The following is a 22,318-nucleotide window of genomic DNA, read 5'->3' as shown; positions in this document are numbered from 1 at the left end:
CCCACCAAGGTGTAGTTGTGAGGCGGAAGGTAACAATACCAGTAACGAATCATGTTTACTGTGTTGTCTTCCTCGTCATCACTACCAACTACCAACAGTATCAATAATGTATTGTCTTAAAGTGACTCCTGTATTACAAGACACCTCCTGTAGCTTTACTATAAACCAGGTTCTGACTATTTGGAATTAGAAGAAGAGATTTTCATTCTTTCTGCGGCGGTGCTGGAAGAACTATTCAAATCATATTTCTTTTTTAAAGTAAAAGTATCAATACCACACTACAAGCTTGTGATAAAAGAGCAAAAAAAATGTTATGTAGTAAAAATATATTTTGCAGTTATTAGTGGATTATGAAAACTAACACAAATTTGCATGTATAGCCATAAAGAGAGTATATTATCTCCTTAACTGTGAAGTGATCATAAGTACCAGCTCCTCCTATAAGCCACACCTATTGATAAGAATAGCTCCACCTGTCCCAGCCCGAGTAACAGGCCCCACCCTGTGAAAGTCCTGCTTTCTCAGGGCAGGAGGCACAGACTAGGGAGGCAGCTGAAATGTGGCCCGACAGGTCTGATATGAATGCAGAGACAGAGAGAGAGAGAGAGAGAGAGAGACAGGGAGGTTGCTGAGTGACTGACAAGTCTGTCAACCAGGTGGAGTTAGGAACAGTCTGGCTGTAACTAAGACAATTGCATAGTTGTGTTGCTGAGTGTGGGACTGGATTGCACCTGATCATTTTACTGACAGAGAGGGAACCTCACAGCCCAGTGGACTCCCCACCACCACCACCACCAGACTTGACAGAGTGGAATTTCCCTCCTCTTCCCTGGCTGGAGCCGGGGGCAGATGGTCGCTCTGAGAGTTTGAGCAGAACTCAGGAAGGAGCAGTGAGAGGAAGGGTGGGAGGAGGTCTGGGAAGGGAGAGGAAGAGAAGCGAGGAGTGGACAGAAGAGGAGAGATGCTTCGCTACGGTTCAGGACGAACTGTTTCCACCACCACCACCACAACACAGGACTCTCCAGACTCTGAGGTAAGAAATCCCAGAGAAGTCAGGACGCTGAATCTCTCCCCCTGCCTCCCCCCTTTCCTCTCTCCTTTCTCCACTGTGTTTTGCAAACAGTTGACGAACGTTTTTTCCCCCTTCCCTCCTTCTGTTTGTCCTCTTTTAACTCTGTAGCCACTTGTTTGCATACATTGACATACATTTACTCAGTCCCAGCTAACATTTTCTGTTCATCTGAAAGTTTGTGTTTGTTGTAGGATGTGTTCAGTTACAGGAGCACGTAATGGGAGCTGAGTGTGCAGGAGGCAGGGCTGTCATGTTTATTTGAACAGCTCTCTGATAAAACAGGCCTTTGTACTAAACCGCCCTTTAATCTTATACCCATTGTTTTGTAATGAAGAAAGAACGTATCATAATTTAGTAAACAGAGTATGATATGGGTTCATTACTGCAGAACTATTTTTTTTTGTTAGTCTAAAAATCTTTTAAAATAATTTTTTTTGTTTGTTACACAACCAAACAAAGCACCCACTGTGGTTTAATTACAATGTATCCGTAAGCAGAGTTTTGAAACATTTACATACACTTTGTTTGCAGCTCTGTTGGCATTGACTATAAATAAACCCACAGTAGTGGACTGTTGAGGTCTGTGAGATGTGTTTACCATTCTATGTCTCAGTTTCAGTGATGTTTTAATGTCAACATCATTCTTATAATGACATAATGCAAACATTCATTTGTGTGCACAACATAATTTATTTACTTTTTGCCTGTTTGTTTTTCTCAGAGGAGGATTAGACGCCTCAGGTTAACTCTACACGCAGGAGATAATGGAAACAAGGAGCCAAAACCCGCAAACTCGGACACAGTAAGTTGTATACATCTCCCTCATTGAAATTCTACGATTAACCATGCTACATCCTGTCTGTAAGTCTGGCTTGACAGCCCTATTTAGCTAGGTGAAGGTTTAATAAATAGAGTTGAATCAAACCACACGCAACAAGGCACTCTCGAAACTAGTGATCTGAATACAACTGAAAATACAACATTAATTCATCATATAAAACCAATAAAAGAAATATGGTGGAGCCACTGAGATTTATGTGTGTTTTATCATCTGGACCAGTTACACAATCATGACAGGAGGGTGTGTGTGAGTGTGATATTACACACACAGCTGTTTCACATTTACTTTAAAGCTCAACTCCCATTTGTGTTGTAAATCTATTCCATACAATAGAAAATATTTCAAATACTTGCTGAACAGACAATATATTTGATATTACACCTGAGGTAACAATATGAACCCAGACACTGGTAACTAAACAAACTTAGCTCATACAAATTAGCATTTTCTTACTGAAGTGCATAAATACACTCTGCACAGTCTCCATGTCTGTTAGTTCACATTGTGACTGTGTGGATTATGATTGTGAGTAAATACTGCAAACTGTGTGGGTGTGTGCTGTAGGTGCCTCTGCCCCTGCCTTTGTTTGTGTTCAGGATCTGTGGTCCAGAGGCTGATGCCAGAGTTTGACAGTGAGAGTGTGAGAACTGATTGTGATACTTGGCACTGAGAAGGTTTTTGGTCATTGGAAGCTCAGAATCCTTACAGAAACATGGTGGTATGTTTAGTATGAACCTTGTCCAGGAGGTATGGTGTTCGTCTTGTTACCACACCTCCACACTCTCCTCTGATAGCACACTGACGCAATCTCTGAATATCCTTCACCTTTGGAAGGGGTGTGACCATGACTATTGGAACTGATGACAGACGACAGCCTGATCAGGAGTGAACACAAAGTGAATAGTAGTAGACATGTGCTCGATGACAACATTTACTTCAGTGTGTGTTTAGTGAGGACGCAAAATCTGCACCCTTGCAACTGTGCAGCTCCTTCTCCCTGAACAGACATCAGCAGCTCGAACAGCAGCGTGACTCTTTTTTATTTATTTATTTTTCTATACAGACAATCAACCAAGGCCTGAGGGGCAATAAAATTGGTGAAAGGAAATGTAGAGAGTAAAAACACAATAGAAAGAAATGTCCTTAGAGGAATAATAACATTATGGGAAATTCCCTTATTCACTTTCTAGACAAGAGTTAGCAGAAAGACTGGAAACAGCGGGGAAACAGCTAGCCTGGCTCTGAATTCACCTACCAGCAACTCTAAAGCTCACTAATAAATATATTTATATCTTGTTTGTTTAAAAACTTGTAAAATGACAATTTGCTGTTTTATGACAGGTGGTTATGTGTAATTAATAAGTTTTAAAGGTTATTGTTAGCCAATTTTGTTACATTTGGACAGAGCCAGTCTTTATGCTAAGCTAAGCTAAGCAGCTGCCGGCGGTAGCTTCATATTTATCGTATAAACGTCAGAGTGGTATCAATCTTCTCATCTAACTCTCAGCAAAAGAGTATTTTTACTTTTAAAGTGTTGAACTATTGCTATAAGATCCAAAGGTTTCCAAAAACACAAAAGTGGTGCTGGCCCACAATATAAGCTAATCTATAGTCACTGAAGGGCTAAAACAAGCTGCTATATAATTTGGATTTGAACCTGTAGCACAGTGTGGAAAAAATAACTTTGGAGCCACTTCAGGGGAAATTGAAGGGGAAAATCAGGGTTCAAGAGGTTAAAAACTCACCTCTCTGTGTCCTCTTCATGTGCTCATTATGTATGCAGCGCTGAGCTTAGGGCTCTGTGCAGGTGCTGCTGTAATTGCTGTGACACGTAGGCTAACTCTGTTGTTGTTGCAACAGCATTTAGTTCAAATACCAGCACAGTGTTTAAAAGCGACACAGTGTTTTTTAGCCAATATGCTTGAAGAAATTTCCACTGAGGTTGCTCAATCTTTGATCTAAGATGTAATCTGAAGGGAAGTTGAAATGTCGGTCACTTGCATGTGTATTTTGGTGACTTTGTGAAAACAAGGATAAAGGGAAGACATGGAGGAATCAAGAAGGAAGGAAATGACAGATACATCCTCTGCCAGAGATATCTGGAAATTGTGTTTAAGGGGAGACACTGCAGGTGAATAGGAAAAAATAATTAACTAATATATATTACCATGAAACTTCCCCAGATGATTACTTACATTAAGACAAATATCTTTTGTATTACAAGTTTTCTGGAATTTTATGTTTAAATATGGAAATCAAGCATTATCTTGTTAAATATGTGCTAATTTGCATACATTTCCAGAGCAGAAATCTGAACATTAAATAAAGCCAGGTTCAAAATTCTTCTTTTATTTTGTTGACATATTAGAGTCAAAGGGCTTTACAGAGGGGATGTTGGATATCTCCTTTTGTCACTGCATAAATCAGAAAATTGTGTCAACAGCCATAAAACAAATCAATTTTTTAGGTATAAAATGTTACATAAATTAGGCTGTGAATGATATCTGAACGAACCCCTCTGTAAAGACCTTCAGAATATAGATAGGAGTGAAACTAGAATGTTTGGTGTATGTAAGTGCTGCTGAAGTGGAGATTTCTGACTCAGAGTATGAGAAAATACCATTTCGAGAAAACGGTCTTTAAAGCTATAGATTATAAAATCCCAAACATTACAGGTGATAGGGTAAAAAAATGACTAACAGATATCAACATGAACATTTTTGTTAAAATATGCAAATGAGGCATTATCTAATGCTAACTTTTGCTGAATTTAGGAGAAATTTGCAAGTGCAAATACACAAAGTGTAGTAAAAAACAAATCTAAATGTGTATTTTGGATGTTTTTTTTCCCCAATAATCTGAAAGAAGACTGGTTAAAGTGGTTATTCTAGCACGCACGCACACGCACACACACACACACACACACACACACACAGGACTTACACACAGTTGCTACATATAGAAGTTCCTAGAGCTACATTGCATCTCCACAATGGCTGAAAAGCCACAATGGCTGAAAGCCTCTTCAACGTGAACATGATTCAGCCCAATAAGATACACGAGATGGTCTTTGTTTTATGACTTCAAATACTTTCTTGTTTGTGTCGGAAATATATAATAATATAATATAATATATAATATAATAATCCAATCAGTTGAATCCTTCACAATGCAGTCATATGACTGCAGTCAGTAAACAAATTAAAATGTTTGACAATACACCGACATATAGTTATTCTAAAGGGGCATCTTTAAATAGTTTTTTTTAAAGATTGTTTTTTGGGCTTTTTTATTTTCATTAGACAGTGAAGATAGACAGGAAAGGAGGGGAGAATGAGAGAGGGGATGACATGCAGCAAAGATCCGCAGGTTGGATTCAAACCCGGGCCCCTGCCAAGAACTCAGCCTACTTGGGGCACACGCTACTGGGTGAGCTAGAGGTCGCCCCGTCTTTAATTAGTTTTTACCATAGTTTTTACATGTTTAAATGATTCCGGCAGTGGATAACTTCTGTGAGGTCATGCTCCTTAAGGCAACAACAGAAACTCAATGTGTTCCTTCCACCTAAATTACACGGCTGCAGTTTCGGTGGAAGAAGCAGGTAAACATTGTTTACCAGTGTGGTCAAATATTGGCGTTGTAAAATTCAAAGCTGGAGGGACAGCACATACAACATTGTTATTCGGAGCTCTCTCTTAAAGAGAAGAAGGCTGCAGTGTTGTTAAAACATAAAGATGGCTGTTCTTCCCTCCCATCTGCTGGAATTCACATCCGCCTATTAGCAGGCCTTCACTGTTTCTCAACAGCATATCCTCTGTAGATGAAGTGGTGGAGAAATGTGACGCTTGGCTCTGTCCATGAGACAACACTGGCATCTTTGTTCTAGTTCTTCCTCACTCTTATCTCTGAGAGATGTGGAGACTGACGCCTCTTTCCCTGGGTAATAGGTATATCTCTCTCTCTATCTATGTATCTATCTATCTATCTATCTATATAAAAACTAATACAGCACTTTTCAGATGCACACACAAAAACATTTGACGAAGTTATCTAAAACAAAACTAAAATATAGAAAGGCACAACATAGAATAGAGAGAAATATATGTTTTACATACAATTAGCAGCATTCTGCAACATAATTAAATTAAAGCAGAATGACAGCACAATAAAGCAACACTATTCAAAACAATTTGCTTGCATTATGTGTTTTGTTGAGAGAGCATATGTAACCATAAAACAATGAATTATTGCAACAGAAAAGTAGCTAATTAAGAAGGCATCAGTGCTGTGGAATTTTTGCAAACAACAATAGCACTTATTTTCACTTCCCAGGGTCCACACCTGGAATAAAGTGAATCATCAACAACAGCAATCTTGAATCTTGATTTTTTTTAAATTTGTTTTTATTTCTGTAGGCTGAGAAAAAGAAGGTTGTCAATGAACCATGGAAAAAGAAGAATGGGCTGATCCAAAGAGAGAGGCCAGCTGGCAGGGAGTCACCTCAGCAGGTAGAGAGCCGCATCCAACACATGAATAATAGGCATGGCACTGCCTCTGCTTCAGCATGTATGTCACTGACATCCTGTAAAAACACGTTTCTATGCATGCACCCTCAGGCATTAATAATGTATTCATGGATATTCAAGCTGAACAGAAGCTTGAAGATGACCGTAACAAGTTCTATAATTTATTATAGAACTGACTAGAAGTTATATTTATCTGTGCCCATGACTATAACTGTCATTTGTTATTTAGTTATAGCATTGTTTAAAATGCTGCACTTCTCCTGTGTGCATCTGTTTTTGTCGGTCGCACGGCTGCTCAAGGTACAAAAGGCAGACACGGCAGCAGCTCATGTACTGGGTTGCAGAAACATGACACCTTCAATACACCCTGCACTTTTTTTTTTTAGCCATTTGTTCCCAGCCTCCTGTTTCCAGTGCTCAGCAGCAGTAGTGCTGGAAATACCTGATCAAGTGTGCATACAGTATGCAGTCATCTGCTTCCACACACAAACATGTGATGCACTTGAAAGTGTACATTTGTGCATATAAGCAAGCACATTAATACACAAACACAATGGCAGTAAAAGTCAGTCTCAATGGAGGTTGGCTACAGAAACCTGACCGGTGCGATCCTGTCTCCCTCAGCAACTCGGAGACATGACCAATGGGGCGCCAGAGACATCGCTGCAGAATCATGGGCCCACAGTGTACGGTGTAGTGCAGAGGACGGGTTCAGACAGACAGCAGGTGGTGATGGCGCGCGAGTGGACGGCCAATCACCTTCACGATGAGATGAAGTACATCAGGGAGGTGAGTGGAAACTAACAACACAAGCAGCCGGCTTTCAAGGCTGCGTGGGATGTTTTGTAGATAATGACTGTATGTTCTGTGTACAGGTGAGAGATTCTTTGGAGAAGGTGAGAGAGCGGATGTATGGGCAGTTTGGAGGAATGCAGCAATCAATGGAGAAGCTTTCACAAGAAATCAGGGTAATGAATTATGTAACACTGTGTGACTGCTCCAAACTCCCTCATCAAGCGCCAGTCTGTGAAGCTGTGAATAAATCTGAAAATATAGTGTGCCATGCGTGTCTGCAGGCTGCCAATTCACATCGGAGGAGTCTGGAGTCAGAGGTGAAGATCCGGACAACAGCCATGGAGAGCTTTGATCAGATGAACAGCTCTCTTATATCTGATAACATCAGCCTGCAGGTAACAAATCAATGTCACTGAGTTTGTGAAGACTTGCTCCATGACAACGTCATGCCATCACAGAAAATGCTGGCTTGATAATTAAAGAAGTTTCCTTTGCAGAAATCCCTTCTGGAGAACTGTCAGAGAAGAGTGGACACGAGAGACGAGGTGAAGAGTTTGCGGAGCACCTGTGAGAAAACACAAGAAAAACTCAGAGACACGGAGAGGGAGCTTGCTGCTGCGCAGGTTGAAAACCAAACTTTGAGACTACAGGTAATCATACATCTCTTACATCTGTGTGTAAGTGCACACTCACTCTTTCACACAAACCCTCATACATCCACAACATTACAGTAGAAGGGCCGTCTCTGGCACATTCATTGAGCCACTGGTCACCCAGCTGGTGTGACAAGTGGGCGCTTAAAAGGGCCTTTTTGAAAATGGTCTGATGAGTTAATAGCAGTGGAGAGGAACAAAATGTGTTGTCTCTTCACATTAGACAGCAAATAACCTACATTTCAAAGTAGATCCAGCAGATTTGATAACAGATCCTCTCACTGTAGCACGCTAACACATCTGCTGCATCTGCATCTTCTATTCTAGTGTGAATATGGAATAATCAACCTAATTTCTGCTGTGCTCTGAATTGTCCAGGTGGAATCTGCACAGGAGGCCAACAATCAGGCGTTGCACGAGCTCTCAGCAAAGCTAAAGCTGGAGTACGAGGAGAAGCTTCAGGAGGAACAGCGGAAACACAGGGAGGAGATTGAAAAGCTACAGGTCTGCATTCTTTAGTCCTTATTCATTAATGCATCACATACAGTTTCAGTGTAAACAGAAACCAAAATATTTGTGTCATAGGAACAGGATAGATGTGTGATGATTAATCAAGGTATCTGAAATGTTTTAGTTTTTCACACCTTTTACAAAGATTATGATGCAGTGAAAATTGTTCTCTAAAACAAATTCAATCTTTATGACAGCCAAAATTGTAGATTCTAAACTCTTGATCATTTGATGAGCCATTTTAAAAGCAGTCCAACTAATAAAACTCAAATGTGTATTTCTGCTCACACAGGCCCAACTGGATGAATACATCAGGCGACTGGAGGAAGCAGAGAACAACATCAGGATTGCAGAGGCCAAGATTGCTGAAAGGGACCAGAGGATTATCGAAGTGGAGCGTCTCCTGGACTGTATGGGAAAGGTAAAGCACATTTTTTTACATAAAAATCTATCTACAATTCTTGCAGATAAAAAAACAACCTTATATTGAAAAATATTTTTTACAGGAAAAGAGTCAACTCCATAAGAAGCTGCAGGAATGTGAACAGCGTCTCCGCTTGATGGAGCTGACAGACAAAACTGATGCAACTGTAGCCAAAAGGTAGAAAAAGAATGTCCCCATAAACAAACACCGGTGTGATGAAACAAACCCAACTCAAGGTCTACTTACTAGCTTTTCTGAGCTTTGAACTGTATCACACAGTCTTCATTAGCCGTTGGAGTTTACTCCGTTTGTCATGGAGTTGGATGTGAAGATGTTGATGTTCTTTGTCAGCTGAACAGGTGGAAAGCTTCAGAAAAGCTACTAGAAGTACCTTGAGTTGTGATTGACTATGTTCAAGGTCAGGATCAAACTTTCATGCTTAAAAAAAAAAAAAGTATAGACACTAGAGTAATCACGTGAAGCCACAGTAGTGCTGGAGCATTTGGACTATTAACGGCTGCAAATCAATCAGTGTGCTGCAGTCCTTTTCCCTGCAAACGTTTGTTATCCTTGATCTGAGAAGCATCTGACCTGGCAGCACATTTCTGGAAAAGATAAACCCCTTTTCACCAGCGTAATGGACCTACGTACATCTGGTTTTAACTGGTTCCTGGTCCTGTTTAGGTCCAAAGTGCTGCAATCTGAATCTGTGGATCTCCGTGAGAGAATCAAACACTTGAACGACATGGTGTTCTGCCAGCAGAGGAAAGTCAAAGGAATGATCGAGGAGGTGAGTAGAGTTTATATACCTTTGTGTAAATACATGTGTTTTAATAATGAGTGTGGATGAAATGCATACGTCAGCTGAAGTAGTAGAAGTTTGTTTCCCAACAAGAGTATGGATGAGTATAATGAACACAAGGAATAAAGAACGTAAGATCGCAATATTGGATTGAATAAACTGATCAGAGAAAATCTCTGGCTGAAACACATGATAATTGTTTTCAATCTTAAATTTGTGAAGGTTGAAACATTGCGAGCCCAAGTTGCTCAGAAGGATATGTTCATCTCAGAGCTTCTGGACAGGATTGCGATAGTGGAGTGTGAGGTAAGAAAAATACATCACTGTGTGTTTACTGCATGTTTTATTTTTGGTGTGGTGTTGTGATGTACTGCATGGCTACAGGACAGATGATTGTCTGGGCTGCTGAGCACTCAATGTCCTGAACTTTCAGCTATGTCTGTGTAGTTTTCTCGTGTCACTGCACCTATCTAGTCCCTTTCATGTTAAGTGGACCTTTGCATGTACCTGACCTGACAGTGTTGTTTCCTCTTTTCCTTTTCCCAGAATAATGAATTAGAAGACAAGCTGAAGTATTTTATGTCCACACAGAATAAACCGCGAGAGGTTTTGGAAACCAGGGAGATAGGAGTAGGCTGTGATCTGCTCCCCAGGTAAGAAGTAAAGTTAGGGAAACATTTTTAGTAGCATCAGGTTATATTTGGTGCTTCATTTGGAAGTGGTTTCTCATTCTGATGTCTGTGCATCTGCAGACGTGAAGCAAAAAGGCATGCTGATGAACCTCTTGTTCAGTATGAACCAACTAATCTCCATCCCATACAACACCCACTACCTGTTCAACCTCCACCACCAGTGAAACCTCCATCACCCACTCCACCTCCATCACTGATACAACCTCTAGCCCCCACACAACCTTCATCCCCCACACAACCTTCATCCCCCACACAACCTTCATCCCCCACACAACCTTCATCCCCCACACAACTTTTATCCCCGACACAACCTTCATCCCCCACACAACCTTCATCCCCCACACAACCTTCATCTCCTACATTTACCAATCAACATCCATTCCACTACCTAACAACACCCACCCAACCAAGGACGTTCAAGTCTAAAAACCCTCCACCCAGCAGGCTGGAGTCCAGTTTACTGAGGTACACTCCCGGCCAGTACAGCCGCTTCCTGCCGTCCAACTCCTTGGAGCCGAGTGGGATGTTCCCCTCCACCCGCCCGTCTGAATCTGAGTCTCCTGTGAGTTCAGTCCAGTCCGGGAGAGATGAGGTGGACGCAGAAACAAACAAAGATAAACGATTGAGTCCCGAGGAATCCACTTCTCAACCAAGATCAAGAGCACCTCGAGTTTATTCACCGTACATGAAACTTATGGAAATAACAGCAAAGATAAACATAGAGTGATCTTGAAGCAGTAGTTTGACATTATGGGAAATACATGTATTTGCTTTCTTGCCAACAGTTAAATGAGAAAATGAATACCACTCTAATTTTTTAAATGCAACTATGAATCCACAGCTAGCAGCTGGTAAGCTTAGCTTAGCATAAATATTGAAAAAAGGGGGAAAGAGCTAGCCTACAGGCTTCGTCCAAAAGTTAGAAACTCTGCCTGCCAAGGCTGTCATTTTTTTTTTTAGGAATTGCGTTCAAATGTGGGAAAAAAAAATTATTCAAACCTGTACAAATTCAAAATGTACAGTCTGACAAACTGTTTACAGAGGGTGCTCTTAAAATATCTCAAATATATAACTAAAAGAGCACTCAAAGAGCACAGACCTCCGCCATGCCCTATGGTGCTGGTAGCCAAATTTTGCAGACCGACCAGAAAACTACCATATAGGTTGTGAAAATTGCTCATAACAACCCATAATTATGTTTCTTGTTTGGAGGTGACCCCTGTACGGCTAATCTATGACACATAGTTATATGTTGCTGCTGTTAAAACTAAGATAAGTGCAGTTACATATTTACTGTACAGTTGGTAGTATTGATCCTTTCTTCTAACTCTTGGCAATAAATCGAATAAGCGTAATTCCTAAAATGTTGAATGTTTTTAAGAATATTTTTTGGCCTTTTCCCATTTAATTGACAATACAGTTATGTGAGAAAGAGGGGGAAGACATTCAGGAAATCATCACAGGTCGGACTCGAACCCTGGAGTATATGTGCGCCTGCTCTACCCACTGATATAACCTGGTCACATGTTGAAGTCCTTTTAAACCCAGTTGTCTTTGGTCTTATTTTCACTGCTGGTTATCTTTTATAAAAATATTGTCCTTTCTCTGTCACATATGTTGGAGAACATGATTCTGTTTGATGATGTAAAAAATCTTATGTAGGTTTTCAGCCTATGTTTTCATGTTTAATGATAATAAATTGTTGTTTGCTGTAGGGTGTAAATAATCTGAAGCTCTGTAAAAAATATTTTGTAAGTAATGTACTGAAGGATTGTGTTGTTTACACTGAATGTAGCCTACTTACTGTATGTTGCTCATGGAGCTATGAGCATTCTGTCCTATATGAAGGTTGATGCGGTTATTGTGTTTATATATCATTTTATATTGGCTCTGTACAAATTATGAATGAATATTATTTTGTTATTGTCACATTATGTACAAAATATTTATTAATATGCTTTGTGCCTTTGTGAACTGCCTACTATCTGATACTGGTGGTGGGAACAAATCTCTTTAAATTGGCAACAGGGTAATATTGTAATATAATATAAAGTAAATTGCTGTGTTAATGATGAGACTGTTCTATCACTTTAAAGGTAGAGAGACCTTATTGAGGTGACTGCCATTCTTGAGCCACAGGCACAAGTATTATCCAGCTGTTGTCTACACTGCCACAACTATGTTTAAAAAATCTTTATGATGTGCCTTTTCCACAAGATACATATAATACTGCGACTAATGATAAGAGGCCAGCGTATGTTTGGATAATAAAAACTTTACTGTGTAAGTACCTACAAATCCTGATTGTGTCAGCACTTATATACCGTGCAACCTCATACATTTTCTAAAGCCTATACGTATGACTACTTCATTGTTCAGCTAGTAAGAAACACAAAAAGGGCTTAAAAAACAGTTTGAATTCCCTCAATTTCTAATGATTCAATTTCACACTTAATGTCATACATAAACACTGAACTCTAGATACACTTTATGCAAATATGCAAAAGCTTAGTGACTATATTTTAGGATTTGTTTTAGTCTTCTGTACAGTATAGTAATCAAACAGTGTATTTTTTAGGGCTGTTGTTTTTTTTTTGCATTTACAGTAAATGCAGGCTAAACAATGCAAATCAGTTGTTGTCTGGTAAAAACTCAGCTATTTCCCTCAACCAAATATTATTTGTTAATGTAATTGTTATATGTTATACAATGAAGACAGACTAATTCAAAGTGCACTTATGTTGCAAAACAAATTGTAGATTGACAAAAAAGTCCACACTGCTGTGTGTTTTAAATTAAAACAAAGAGGTATAAATAGACATTTGGCTAGGATCAGGATTACACGGACAAAAAAAACACATCCAACAGTACATCCAATTTTGATACTGTTTCTATTAGTTTGTGGGATTTTGATTAGAAGAGAGGATGAGAGTGGAGAGTGTTGATGTGGAGAAAACTACAAAATGTAAGAAAGCCGTTGATCTTTTTCAATGTCCGGTGTGTTCTGACTTGGTACATGGACATGAATGCCTACATCCATTGAAGAAGAGAGAGTTGCAACATAATAAATCAAATAAAAATATTTTTTTGAAAAAAAATGGAGAGATAAAGTCTACTGAGATTTTATTCCAACTGTGCAGCTGCAGCCAAATGTTAAATTGACTTTGAACTCTGAGAGGGTACAGAAAGGACACAGCTGTACCCTCTTGGTTGAAGTTAGGCCATTGTGTTGCTGCGCTGAATGAGAAATGGGTTGGCACAGTGGTTGGGAAACATCCTGACTGGGAAATGCAGCTATGGAAAATCTGATATTCTGAATCCTATTCAGACAGACTGCATTGATTACGGAGAAGAAAGAAATATCTTTAGAAGATTACAGACAACTCTTTGAAATGTAAATGTGATGCTGATGACTATATTTGACCCGCAGTGGGCAGCAAATGACCTTTACTGGCTGTGACATGTTAGCATGTTAGAGGTGCATTACACCAGTGGTTTTAAAAGTTGGGTCTGGGGACCCCCAGGTGTCCTTGAGGGGACAAAATGTATAACTATTTTGATCATGCATTGGTTTCATACACTTTCTATAATAAAACATCTAAAAGCAAAAAGCGACCCTATCAGATGGGGGACCCTGGGACAAAATCTTATCCAATGGGGGTCTGTGGCAAAGCAGGCACCCGCCAGGTAGCCTACTGCATTTTTTCATGACACATGGGGGGCGGCACGAGCACTTAAAAAAACAAAACAAAAAACCCTCTGCACTGCAAAGCGGTTTTCTATTATCTAATAGATGAATTAGCAAATTGGCGCCCCCTGCAGCTGCAGGCGCCCCTGCTTGCTGAGAAGGTGCCGTGCACAGAGCTGTGTGAGAAGGGGGGGAACAGACTCTTTGTTGAGAACTAAAAGTAGGCTAGATAGTAGAAGTTGACGAAAGCAATCCAACTTGGTAAAAAAAACGTCTTCAAAGCAATGAAACGTTGATAATAAAGAAGAGTGATTTAATAGTGATAAAGGGATGGGGTTCTCCCAGGCCGGTGGGCAGTTGTATCCGCGCGACGGCTCCAGTCTCCAGTCTGGCACCGGACACCCTGCGATGCCATCCAGCTCTGCTGCTCGGCGCGCTATTTAGGATTCACAAGGAGGAGCGACGCGCGCGGCCGCGGGCGCATTCACTGGCTGCGTGCACGGGCAGGCAAGAGACACAAGTGGATGGTATTGAAATGTTGTTAGTGAAATGGAACACTGATTGGGAGTCAGTTTCAGCCTCACAGTTCAGATCAGCACACATCATGTTCTCCTGCCAGGCAATTTTGTGTGCGCTTGAATTAAAGAGAGAGAGAGAGAGAGAGAGAGAGAGAGAGAGAGAGAGAGAGAGAGAAAAGTATTTTAGAATTAGGATCAAGCGGGAGGGGAAAACGTTGTTTTTTCAAATTTTTAATAGACACTGGACTGTATCATCGGATATAGTGCATTAAGGTGCTAGTTCCGTAGATGGCAGCAATGCAACGTATTGGCTGCCGGCTGCCGTAAAATTTCAAAGAAGAAGAAGAAGAAGAAGAAGGAGAAGAAGGAGAAGAAGGAGAGAGAGAGAGAGAGAGAGAGAGAGAGAGAGAGAGAGAGAGAGAGAGAGAGAGAGAGAGAGAGAGAGAGAGAGAGAGTTTAGTGTGTAGTAGGCAGGTCTATAGCGATCAGTATACATTGGTTTCTCAGCAACGTCATCACTGCTTGCGCACGCAACCGGGGGGCAGAAACAGAAAGAAGACGTGTTTTGTGCATACTGTCTATGGTTTTGTGCATTGCTTTTGTGTAGCTAGCTAGCTAGTAGCGGCATAGCGTAAGTCAAAATGCCAAGGAGTTGTTGCGTAGTTAATTGTACAAACAGAGCCAGTGATGGGGGCCTGATGTTTAACATACCTAGAGGGAAGCATGCTTTTGCCAAAAACCGGCGGAGGTTATGGCTTCAAGCCATAAAAGGGGCAGATTGGGGGTCACGTGCAAGCAGTCAGGCTCCCATTGTATCAATCAGAAAAGTTGCAGCTTGGGGTTGTTCAGCTAAGTGATATCTACCTGTCAGGGCTGTGGTACTCGAGTCCGGACCATAGACAATTAAAGGTCCGGACTCGAGACAAGTTTAGACAGCTAGCTAAAGCTACGCCGATGTTTTGCTAACGTTAGCGCAACAGTGTTCGCCTAGCCTACTAGGTAAATATTACGACTGCCTTCGGAGTTTACTATATCTGCGTCCACGTTGCCAACATAGGACCTGTGGCGTTAGTGCTCATTTTGTACATAACTTTATTGAATTAAATATTAAGCTTCGCTCCTCTGAGATGGGTGGGTTTTTGTTACGTTACATACAAAGCTAACTGGCTATAGCTAGCCTACATTAGCTAGCGGACATTAGCTAACGTTGCCGAGACAGTGGCAGTAGAGCTTCGGCGAGCTAACCAAGACAGTGTTATGGCCCTCTCGCCCACAATCAACCTCTGCTGCGAAAAACAATCAACCTGCAGTGATGTTTTGAAACTAACATATCGTACCTTTTCCCAGAAATCATGGCCATTATTTTAAGACATAAACCAACCATAAGGGTACACTCGGGAGTAACCCTGCTGTAACACGGGCTATTACATTAGCCTAAAATGATAATTATAGCCATACATATATATCACAGTAACACTGCAAAATTAAAGACCGACAAACAGATCCAACTAAAATCATGTTTTATTGAGTCAGCAGTTATACAAACAATAAGGAAAGCTTAAAGGAATACGCCACCGGAATGCATGTCGAAATTCTAGCAGCGAGGTTTCCCCATTGGAATGAATGGCAAACAGAGCTATAGCTAGCTTCTCATAACAAGAGCTCTCCAGCTCACAAAAAATGATTAAATTGTAATCGGTCAAAAACGTTAGCTTTGTAAGACCATAGAGTATGTGTTATATAAATGCCATGACGAAATGAAGGGACTAAGACAATGTGCACTGAGACAAAAATGCGTTTGCATTATCGGACCAGCTCACCAATCTGGCTTTCTGCCCCTGGTATGCGCACGCACCCTGTAATGTTTGTAAACAGGAAACCCGTCTATAGAATATGTGACACCTAGGCCTATGTATCAATAGGCTATGTGACATGAATTTTCTGTAAACTGCTTTGGCAACATGTTTTCTGTGTTCATGCTAATAAAGTAAAATGATTTGAGACAGAGAGAGAGAAAGAGAGAGAGATGCGAAATGTGTGTGTGTGTGTGTGTGTGTCTGTCAGTGTGAGCGCCTGTCCTACCAAAGCAGAGAATTAGCTCCACACATAGTTCAGTATAGGCTAAGTATTAAATATATTTGGAATATCCATTGAAATATTCACATTTTATATGAAAAAAGTTACTTCCTGCCTTCGCCATCCTAGGAAAAATAAAATTGGCGTCCTGTACAGTGGGGGGCGGTAGAGCTACACCATAGCTGGAGTTGGAATTCCGCACACAAACAAGAAGAAGAACCCCACTTTGAAATGTTGTTGTCTCATGCGTTGATGAAGTGAACCTGACGCTTTTAGAGTTTTTAAAAACTCTGACCGTTAACTATTAAAGAGTCAGTTAACAGGCGGAGTTTTGAACATGTTAACGTATGATTAGAGTTTGTATGTAACGTTAGCGTGTTAAACTGAGACGTTAGCTCACGCTGTTTGTGAATGGCTGTAGCTAGCTGTCACTAGCTAACAGTGATGTCCTCGTCGTGGACAGTGCGCCAGGGACAGACAGGAGACCTGAGAAACCAGACCAAAGAGGAGCTCCAAGAACTGCTCCTGCGACAGGAGAAGATATTCTCTAACAAGTAAGCTCACACTATTAGCCCCACTTTGTGCCTCCAGTGTATTTATTTTTTATACCAGAGATAGCTAAAACTGGGGCTAAGTTAATGTTTCACTGACGTAGTTTGATATTGTAGTAACAATATGACAGAAGACACATGGTGACTTAAGCACACAAATAAGTTTTAGTTAGTTGTAATGGGAGCTGCTCCAACCTTGCCTGAAGCTACACTGTTGTGGTGTTACTCATTAGTAAGTTACAAGATGCTGTGTTTCCCCCCTACGATATGTGTGTACATAGTAACGTTACAGATCAGATCTACAAATTAACAAGTCATCTCTGTTCAATTAAATTAACTAAAACAGTATTATATAAACACAAGGCTCTGTCATATGTAAATGCACTGATTGGTGGTTACAAGTTTATCTCAGTCATATTTGGACCAACTGATGGCAAAAATGCTTCTAAAAGAAAACCGTGCGGATCTTTACTATGTTTATGATACAGAGCCTATACTGTACTACCATGCTGCAAAATGATTACAACTTGGCTAGACACGCACAAGCAGATTTATTATCTCTCTCCAAAATAGAGTTTTGTTTAATGTGCTATAAAGTTTAGATTCTTTTTTTCATAAAAATGTACATAGATGTGCATCTAAACCAGTTTAAATTTTACTAATATGTCAAGGGTAATATATTATGCACAACTATTATTGTTATACAGCAATATTAGATCAGATAGTAGAATATACAATGCTAGTATGATTAATAAACAACGATTTGAATGTTGGGTGCAACGTCACATTATTTAAGCCAAAATAAATGGGTGAAAAAGAAAAAAGCTAAATGAACTATTGGAGAAACATAACAAATGCAGATCATTTCATTTCAGTGAATGGTTTCATGAATAAGAAAATGTCAAATGCTATCTTAACCCAACTGAACACCTATAGCAGTATCTATCTATCTATCTATCTATCTATCTATCTACTAACATTTTAATGTTGGTTTGTTTGTCTCCCATCGGTATCTTGAATGATTGTTTTGAATATAGCATCAAATGATATGTTTGTGTTGTTCGTAGGAGGTTTTTACAGAGTCTTCCTGACAAAGGGAAAAAGATAAAGGAATTTGCGGAGAAAGTGCGCCTTGCCATTGAACACAACGATGAAGAGGAGAGGAGACAGAGCTTGGTGTCGGCTGCCAGGACAGAGTTACACTCCAAGTATCAGCAGACTTTCACTTTGCAACACCGTGTTATCCCCGACACACCAGCAGCCTTAAACCAAGACAGACAAAGTGAGGCTGCTGCAGGCGATGCGGTACACGAGATGGCGACCTCACCTGTCTCAGCTCATGTGCATGAAAACCACATTTTGGAGCAACAGGACCAGTTTGTCTCCAGAGTTGCTGCTGGTGAAACCATGGAGATGGCTGCTGCTGGGGCCTCTCTGAACTCTGATCAGACAAAAGAGGGTGACCTTGTGGAGGCCTTGGAAAGGGTCAGACTGTCTGAAAGTAGTACTGGTTTCAGTAGCAAGTCCAAAGACCCATTTAACAGCACAGCAGGAGACAATTACTTTCTCAAAAAGCAGATACCAAAAAAGCCTCACTATGTATCTGTAATGGAAAGAAAAGAGAAGACTTCAGCTCTCAGGAAGCCAAAATTCAAACCAAATCAGTGAGTGGACTTTGTTTTTTTATTGATATGATGATTACTTTTGCAAAAATGCCAAAATACATATATAATTACAGTATGTAATGTGTGTAATTTTTGCTTTATTTTATATTTTTTTATTGTAAATAACATCTTTATAATCTTCCTAACTGTGTTTTCAGGCTGCCCCAAAGAAGTGACATCTCTCCATCAGGATCCTCGTCACCCAGCCAGTCTTCTGAAAGCTCATCGCCGCTCTCTACAGAGGCCAGAAGGGAGCGGGACAGAAAGCACCTGGATGACATCACTGCAGCTAGACTCCCTCTTCTCCACTACAGTCCGGCACAGCTTCTGTCTCTGGACGAGTCGGCCATCCTCCTGAAGGAACAAGCAAAGAAGCAGCAGGTTAGTGCAGCAGAATCCTCCACATTTGCACTGCTACGTTTTGGTTTAAAATATTTTTTGCTATGTTTATGCCTGACGTCCGCACTACTCTGGAGTGTCAGAGCCCCTAAGCCTGCATTCACACTGCCTGCGTCGGCAGACACACGGTGCGGTAATAACGCAGGTCTGCCCATTCATTTAAAACGGGGGTAGCGCCGCAGGGGGGAGCTGATAAAACCTGCAGCGACTTGCAGTGAAAAGTTGAGACAGATTCAACTTTTGGAGAAATGCAATCCGATGTCATGCTGCGGTGGCCAATCATGTAACCGGCGGTCAAACTTGGCAGTCCGTTTTGAGGCGGTGTGAGAGTCCCGTGCAGTAAACAGGAAACATCACTGCCTCTATCGCTTCCACAAGAAGGTTAAAAACACTACGAAGGTAAAAAACAAAACAAGCACTTAACTGCACAGGAATTTGTGTAACAGCTGACTGTTTCCTGCAACAACAAAGCACAGTCCCTCTGTCTCTTTTTCTTTCTTCTTTTTCGTCTCTTTGTCCGTGAAATGAAGCTGCCTTTAATTGCGATCGGAAATGTAGAGCTCTATAAACAATCTGATGGAAAACAGTAATTGTGCTTGTTGAAACTTGTTTAATTGTTCACTGTTAACTTTCTTTATATCGTCTTTACAAACACTCACTCTGTCATTCTCCCTCTAACTTATGCTACTCTCATAACGCTTACATACCTTTCAGCCTTGTAGTCACATGTTACTTTCAGTAACAGTTCTACCTCGTTGTCGGTCCAAACAAAGAAGAAGAAATCTCTTGTCTTATTTTTCGCGATTGCTGCTCTTCCTCTAGTCTCTTCTGCAACTAAAAGCTAATACCATGGCAACACCAACTGGGCGCTGTATACACGTTGCTTCCTGTTTACATCAGCATGCCCAGTATACGTTAATGGTCATAAGATATGCTGTTTGGGCCTGTTAGTCTAAACTGAGAATATTTCTGCTACTGTACTACTCTTGTGTGCACGAAGATTGTTTTGTGGCTCAAAATGACGCTTAAAAACCAAAAAGTAGCAGTGTAAATGTAGCATGACAGGGTCAGAAATGTTCACTTGCCAAAAGCAAATTTTGTCTTCAAATAAATGAATGAGGCTTATACTATGCTGGGTTATAACATTTTGAGGCAACAGTATTTAATTGCCTTGGTTACAGTTGGCCATGTTGAGTAACAGATAATTTTTTTTTAGGTATGCAACGTTCCTGTAAGTAATTACCAGAAATGTGCACTTGCACATATTTGATTGGCCACCACAGCGCCGTGACGGATGATTTTGCACTGCGGTCTAACAAAAATTGTGCATGTTCAACTATTTTGCCGGATCCTGCTTTATTTAGCTGGAGCCCTCTGGGTCGGCACCCCTGGACTGGCCTCATTTTAATGAATAAGTGTGCTGCGTTTTATCACACAGTGCCAAAGTAGTTATGAACATGGCCTTAATTTTATACAACAAAATACCTTAAAAAACACAGAAGGTGAACCCACCAAAATAAATATTTGACCAATAATAAGTATAATTTGTGCATACAGCTGTTGAATTTATTCCAATTATTATGTGTAATAGATGAAAATAACAACTACGTTTCTACGGAAATGGTATTAAAACAGACAGAGTTTTGTTGTTGCTTTTTGTACTTTTGCGCTTTACGTTTAAAAGCAAAATCTCAAACGAATTGAGTTTATACAATAGCCACTACTATGTGGCAATGATTAAAAATTAATCCTAGCGTGAATTGTATTAAAGTCCACATCAGAGCCCTCCATCAGCTCTAGAGGGCAGCGTTCAGGCACTGTAGGCGCTGTGCATCACTTCATATCCAAAGTAATGACTATAGAGCCAAACGTCAGACAGTGTGCTGTTGTCAACTTATGGAGGCCTGTTAAGCTTATTATCAGTCCTACTTTTGTTAAGGGTTTAATAACTGTGCTGCTTTATAATAATGTGCTTGTTTTCTGTTTACCAGCCTATTCATGTCAACTTTTCCTCTGTGTTTTAATTTCAGGAGTTGCAGGCCAAGCTGGCTTCCCAGAAACTGTCTGACGGTTTGAAGCTCTCTATGGGGAGCTACACTCCTGACAGTGGCCCCATGGCTGCCTACAGAGAGGATCACGATGAAGGATCCCAGCTCTCCTCAGAGGAGGACTGATCCTGGAAGGCCGGAGCTGGGGAAACCAGTGTGACCTTGGCCCTGAGGGAAACAGGCTTTGGACCTTGCAATCAGGATCCATCAAACAGGGTTTTCACTCCAAAGACAAGAATTCTTAAGATAGGAAAAGAGTCTTTGCACCGTGTGAAGGCATAGTTGGTATCCCAGACTCAGCTCAAGAAATGGCAGGTTGAAAAACTAGCTCACTTAATTGTCATTCTGTTCGTATTGGGTTTGTGTCAGTGCCCTGCAGTAATAATAATACCTGCTGTTGACTAGGAGTCTTAAATGCTAAATTTGAGGAATGTATCATGAGGGAAATGTTTCTTGTCAGTATACCGAAACTGATGATGTCAGGGAATTCTGGACCTGAAAGTATTGAACATTGAAATATCTATTTTGGTGTGTTAATATTTGCACTCAAAGCTCATCAGCAGGTGGAGCCGACTGTTTTGGCACCAAGGTGACTGTTTCCAACTTCAAAATAGTTGTTTCAGATTTAATTATTACAGAATTCAATAAATGTGTCTGATTTCCCAAATGGTTGTTTGTGTAAAGTCATGTGAAAATCCATTTTTTAATGACAGACACTGAGAAGAGCCGTTCTTTTTTAGTGCAGATGAAAAGAAATGTAAAAGAGATATTCTTTAATTTCTCTCTGTTAGAATTAAACTGTTCCCTGATGAGAGCATCAGAAATAAAGCGTGTTGTACTGAGTGTTAAATGTACCTGACAATCTAGTTTCTTTAGTAGAAAGTTAGTGGAGACGTATCAAAAAAAATCAACCTTGCTCTGCCACAGGACTGAGCCAGCAGGAGATGGAAGTATGAGGGCTAAACTGAATTCTAAATTGGCAAATATATGAATACATTATAGCATCTATTATATGTATAAAAATCGCTCAAAAATGGCACGATCTCTCAACAACACTTG

At 40.5% G+C, this 22,318-nt stretch overlaps 1 protein-coding gene across 1 annotated transcript; it reads left to right on the top strand.

The window, feature by feature from the left end:
• The first annotated feature begins 902 nt into the window (after positions 1–902).
• Positions 903–21,926, top strand: polr2m (RNA polymerase II subunit M). Its single transcript, XM_028573298.1, has 18 exons — positions 903–1,033; positions 1,794–1,874; positions 6,329–6,421; positions 7,064–7,228; positions 7,315–7,407; positions 7,516–7,629; positions 7,732–7,884; positions 8,266–8,391; positions 8,690–8,818; positions 8,904–8,998; positions 9,506–9,611; positions 9,846–9,929; positions 10,170–10,276; positions 10,376–10,877; positions 17,033–17,151; positions 18,216–18,812; positions 18,971–19,193; positions 21,242–21,926. Exons 1-18 carry the CDS (start codon positions 962–964, stop codon positions 21,383–21,385), a joined length of 3,003 nt encoding a protein of 1,000 aa, XP_028429099.1. The 5' UTR covers positions 903–961; the 3' UTR covers positions 21,386–21,926.
• The last annotated feature ends 392 nt before the right edge of the window (positions 21,927–22,318 follow it).

The sequence above is a fragment of the Perca flavescens genome, chromosome 1 (assembly GCF_004354835.1).
Source record: "Perca flavescens isolate YP-PL-M2 chromosome 1, PFLA_1.0, whole genome shotgun sequence".
Classification (NCBI taxonomy): domain Eukaryota; kingdom Metazoa; phylum Chordata; class Actinopteri; order Perciformes; family Percidae; genus Perca; species Perca flavescens.
This window is presented reverse-complemented; position numbering and strand designations above follow the sequence as displayed.